This window comes from Neurospora tetraspora, assembly GCF_033439725.1.
Source record: "Neurospora tetraspora strain CBS 560.94 chromosome Unknown B0H65scaffold_11, whole genome shotgun sequence".
Lineage (NCBI taxonomy): Eukaryota > Fungi > Ascomycota > Sordariomycetes > Sordariales > Sordariaceae > Neurospora > Neurospora tetraspora.
In genome coordinates this window covers 31,135-37,108 of record NW_026944393.1, presented here as the reverse complement: position 1 = coordinate 37,108, position 5,974 = coordinate 31,135, and the positions used below count along the sequence as shown (strand labels likewise).

General features: G+C 33.0%; 1 protein-coding gene across 1 annotated transcript; it reads right to left on the bottom strand.

Annotated features, from left to right (window-relative positions):
- Window positions 1-728: 728 nt before the first annotated feature.
- B0H65DRAFT_446957 (uncharacterized protein) lies at window positions 729-5,582 on the bottom strand (the record flags this gene model as incomplete). The annotated part of the gene is made up of 8 exons (XM_062825834.1): window positions 729-812; window positions 958-978; window positions 2,381-2,469; window positions 2,940-3,071; window positions 3,384-3,569; window positions 4,288-4,313; window positions 4,705-4,718; window positions 5,508-5,582. 8 exons carry the CDS (start codon window positions 5,580-5,582, stop codon window positions 729-731), a joined length of 627 nt encoding a protein of 208 aa, XP_062676447.1.
- Window positions 5,583-5,974: the final 392 nt, after the last annotated feature.

Here is a 5,974-nt window from a genome sequence, read left to right as displayed (position 1 = left end):
AATGATTATGGTCAACCATATGATAGTTTTCAATATAGCGGTCAATTTTAGTATAGCGGTCAATTTCAGCATAGCGGCCCTCACCATAGCGCTTAATCTTTACTTCAATTACCTAGTAGCAATCGTTAGTTATGAGGTTATAGTTAAGGTTCTAGTTAAGGTCCTAACAGATTCGGGGTGCCAATTATCAACGACCCTAATTAACGCCCACTCGAAGAGAGGTTTTTTAGAGAGATACTCGGCGGGCAGTGTCAAAAGTTATCCAGGCAGTGTGCACTGCCCGTATAGCCACATCAACCCTAGAATTCCTACGCGGGCAGTACTATAGTAATCTCTAACCCTGTGATATTACCCGTAGTATTGAAGGTTTTTACAGTATTCTAGTATAAAAACTAGTAACTAAGTAATAGCTTAATAGTATTGAGGGTTGTGTATACTAGCTGAAACGTGCAAATCCAAATAGTTATATATTTATACGTATAACAATCGAAGTCTAAGTAATCTATCTACCCACCCAGTCTCCTTCTTATTTTCCGAACTTCTTTTTTGAAGGTTTAATAGTCCTCCTGCTTGTAATTACCGCTGGGGGTGCTAACGAACGTACTATAGTACGATTTTTGCGGGTAAGCTATTCGCTTTAGAGCTTGATAGAGTAAGGTAATTGCTTAAGGAGGCGGCAATTTAAAGAGTAAGAAGCTCGTTGTTTGAGGCAAACTGAAAGGATTTGACTAATCTAACGAGTTTGACGATGAGGGTAATCCATTTAGTTCTTGCACCTCGATGGCAGAGCCCACTGCGGAATCACTGCCCGCCTAAGAATATGAGGGTTAATATAGCTATACGGGCAGTGTACACCGCCCGGATAATTTTTGACACTGCCGCCGAGTACGTCTCTTTTTAAATACTTCTTTAACCCTACCCGCGCTAATCTGAGGGAATTAAAGGTATTAGGTATACCCTCTCGATTCGAATATAACCCTATTAATATAGATGTTATAGAAACGGAGGTAAGTACTATATAGTTTGTTCCCCGGGAAGATATTAAGGAGGTTATTAACGAAATCTATTAAAATATTCGTTAGTATATATTCGCGTACTATTCCAATTAATTTACTAACTAGGTTGTTAAATAGGCCGTACCTAGCATCGATATTCGAATGTCGAAATTTCGTCGCCTTCGTATATACGCTAAAAGTACTTATAAATCCCAAAAGAATAAATTCTTATATCACAAACTATACACTTACCTCGTTATTATATTTAAAGACTACCCCTAACTTCTAGAATTCGACTACAACGACCCTAGCGACTGTAAAACTTTTAAAATATTAATTAAACCGTAGATCAATACATATTTCTTCTAGGAAATCTTCATTTGTATTATACTATATATTAACTATTAAATTACTTTCGGAAAATAAGAGGATCTGCCTTTTTTTTTGTCTAAAAACCATTATTATCGACTTAGGTATTATAGCTTGTAAAGTAATTAAGTCCGAAAGAGAATTACATAAAGGTCGTAGTCCGGGTATTAACTTGGCTAAAAAAAAAAGGACGAAAATACGAAGACCGAATACCGTAATATATTCAATAGTCTTATATTCTATATATTGTTTATCGAAGTAAACAGGAGAATATTTAAAGAACTCCCCCTCGAACTTATTATTCCACAAATTATCCAAAACAATATAGACTTGGAAATTCTCGAGCGCTCTATTACCCGTAATCCTCCTCCCCTTCAACGGGTGCATAACCCGAATCCATGGCAGCCAATACTATTATATACTTCAAAAAGGAATAGTCATCCTAGTAGTCATCCTAGTACCCAGGCTAGTACTGCCCAGGCTGGTAGTGGTCATCCTAGCGGCCCTACTAGTAGCTAAGGCAATAGTAGTCGTTATAGCAGTAATAGTCGTCATAGCAATAGTAGTCGTAGCAGTAGTAGTCAACATAGCAACGGTCCTCGTCGTATTTCTAGCCCTAATTCTACAAACGACAGTCCTCGTAAACGTAGCAGTCCGTATAAGCGCCCCCGCAACCGCGGTCGTAATAATTATAATTATAATAATTATGGTCATAGAAATACCAGTAGTAGCCGCAACCAGCTATATTTTATACTTACCGAGGGCAATTCTTCTAATTAGCGCTAAAATATAGTACCGGATTGCTAACGCTAAATCCCGGTTAATTATAGCCGTAATAATATTAACGACGAAAATAATAATAATTTCCTCAACCGTCGCTATAACCACTAGGGCCGAAATCGACGTATACTTTCCTTAGCCGATATTTGATGGAGGCTGGAAGGCGACAACGAAAAGGGCTTGATTGTGGTTGTCTAACGGAAGAGGAGAAACGGAAACCAGGGCAGCCTAAATACCTGGAAGGGAGTGCCGGTAATGGAACGGCCCAGTGAATGGGCAAAGCCGGTGAATGGGCGGCCCAGGGCATGGACTTCCAACAATATTACTATATTAAGAAGGAAAGACGTATCTAAGGAAATAGGTTCGTAGAATAGGCGACATATAGTTATCTAGTAAGCTACGGAAACCTAAATAAATAAATTTTTTTTATTTAGGATCTTACGACGAAGCAACTAATTAAGGCTAATATATTGAGATTCTTCGAATTATTACTAAAAGAGAGCCTAGTAGAAAAAAAGTTTAATTATACGGTTATATTCTTAAATTATTTGATTGAGTAGGTAGAGGAAGTGCTATAAAGTAAGAAAAATGTATAGATAACGGTAATTAATAATTAGCTAAAGGAAAAACCGTTAACGTTAATAGTAACGAAAGACTTAATACCCGAAATAATTCTAAGTATTAAAGAAAACCCTTAACTTAATATACTAATTCTACTTATACTATTACTAAATATTATACCGGTACCTATTTCTACGAATTCTATTCTCTTATTTAATAGCTTAATAATATTACTTTTAGGCCCGGCGAGTCTAGTTTTAGGATTGACTAGTCTTTTTCTAGGCCCGACTAGTCCTTCTTTAGGCCCGACTAATTTATCCCTAGGACCGATATTATCCCAAGGTTCGTCGGAAGGATTACTTATACCTATAAAGGTATCGGAAACGGATATTTTACTTTTAGTAGAATAAAATGATGATAGAGAGGAGTTATTCCGATTATTCGAAGGTACGGAAGATATGTTGGAGCTATTCCATAGGGTTAATGGCGATAAAGAATATATAGAAGAGGAGTATAGTAATAAGGAGGACTTTAACGAGACCGGCGATAAGGAGGACTTTAACGAAATATTTCCGTTCGATAAATCCTTCGTTCAATCATCGTTCGTTAATCTATACGAATTCGAGGAAGAAGAGCCAATCCTACTATCACGGAATCAATTACACTAATAATTATTACCTAATCCCTTATTTAGGGACGAAGGCTTACCGGAAAATTCGATAATAGAATAATTTCGAATATCTTCGGGGGCGGAAGCCCTAACGACAGAATAATACCGGGTATTTTCGGGGATAGAACCTACAATAACAGAACTAGAGCAAACTTCGGTAAAGATAGTACGTAACCTTCGAAGGCGGGCGGCACCTACATCGGAAAATAAAATAGATAAGTTAAAAATAATTAATAATAACCGTATAATTTAAAAGGATAAGGATAGTAATGCAATAACCCCTACCTTCTATTACAATTTACTAGAGAGAAGGGTATTACAAAAGACTGTTGAATTACTACATCTAATATTAATAAAAATTGTATACGACCTCGATTTAAATTCGAAACTAGGAATCCCTACAAATTACTAATAAGTTAAAGAATTAGCGTATTTCGAAGAATATTAGAAATTAACGATAAAGAAACAAATTAAAGCTTTAAAAGAGAGGAAAATTTATAATTTAATACCGTATATTAAGGGATTAGAAATATTATTTTAAAAATAAATACGTAATAAAAAGGATAATTTCGATTTAAAACCCAAGGATCCCCGTATTAAATAAGTAATTTACAATAACTTTGAATGGGGATCTTAGGATATAGAGGAAATATACGTAGTAATAGTTAATGTACTAAGTATAAAAATATTCTTAATTATTATAATAGTCCTGAATTTGGAATGTTATTAATTTAATTTTAATATAATATTTCTAAACGCCGTAATACTAAAAGGAAAGAAATATTATATTAAGTAAGTAATAAGACTCGAAAAGGGATCTCGAAATAAAAAAGTAAGGTTAATCTACCTTCTTCGAAGAGTATTATATAATTTAAAGAAAAATACCTCTTTACTAATTTAAAATACTTTTACCTATTTTAAAGGGCCTAGGCTTTAAACTAATTAGTAACGATATTTATCTATTTAATAACGTAGGACTAAGAGCGTTATTAACATTCTATATTAATAATTTCTTTATTATAGCGCCCTCTAAATTAATTATTTTCGATATTAAAAATGAATTGTTAATTTATTTCAAGCTTAAATATATAAGAAAAGTGAAGACCTTCTTAGGTTTTAATATTTTACAGAATAGGGAAAAAAGAACTATTTTTATAAGCTAAGCTGAATATACGAAGGCTCTTTTGAAGAAATTTAAATATAATAATTTAAATAAAATTAATACTCTATAGCCGTTAGACGTCAAAGTCGGGGATTATAAAACTAGGAATAAATTATTAGATTAATAGAAGAAATATATTAACAAAATAGGAAATTTAAATTACTTACCAATAGGGATTCTCCTAAATATTATATTTACAATCAAGACACTATATAAAGCAAACGCTAAACTAATAATAAAGTCGATACTAATAATAAAATATCTATTTCGTTATTTAATAAAGATAGTAAATATAGGGATTATTCTTAAAAATAAAATATTACTAAAAAACATAAATTTAAAAGCATTCGGAAATACTTCCTTCGTAAACGACCCAACAACCCGATATAATATTGGTAGATATATGGTATTTCTAGCTAGGGGACCAGTATTCTAGAAATTAAAGAAATAGGCCTTTATAACAAGGAATATAATAAAAATAGAATTTACCAATTTAGTCCCAACAATAAAATCCTTATAATAAATCGCATATATATTAAAAGAGCTTAATTATATTTAACCGCCATTAAAAGTACTTCATACGGATAGTAAGAATACTAGAGATAGGGTATTAAATCGAAAAGTACCTGGAAGGAATAAGTATATAAATGTCAGGTTCAAATAGATTATTAAGAGTACTGAAGTATAGGAATTTAATATTATATATATTAAAAGAGAGGAGATAATTATAAACGGCTTAACGAAGCCGCTAAAAGCGGATAAGTACAACAGATTTATTTCGATACTGGGCTTGGAAGTAAGGAAGGTTCCTTAGGGTAATTAAGAATTATCAATACTATAGTTTAATTATTTATTTATTTATAATACTAAAAGTCCCTAAAAGCTATTTCGGGCTACGGGGGCGTATTGTCGGGTAGGTTCATATTCCCACCCCTCCCTTATCTTATCGTATAGGTCTATGCCCTCATACCCTTCCTGTATTTCTAGCCCTCCACAGTTCTTTTCCCTTTCTAGTCTTTTCTCCATAGTACATACATCTACACATCGTTTTGCCCTCTAGTCCAAGCCGAACCTATGACATTCCCCGTAGTATTTAACATTCTGGTATTATTTAGTGAAAACATCTCGTAAGACTTTCTTAGTATTAAGGTTACTGAAAAATATAAATCCAAGTAATAATATCTATATATATAAAAGGCCAACAACAACTAATCCAATTTATAAGCTCGTTTGCGTTTGTAGTATAATAGTAGTTAATTCGCTACTAATCCTAATAGCCAATATAATATAGAATAAAGGAAAAGTTTAGTAGACGGATCGCTAAATTCTAAAAAGTATATTAACGTTGAAAATGCTAGTAATATAATTTATTTTTGTAGAATAATAGCGCCGGAGTCATAATGTTTTATTAGTACGGTCTTATTAGTTATAAAGAAA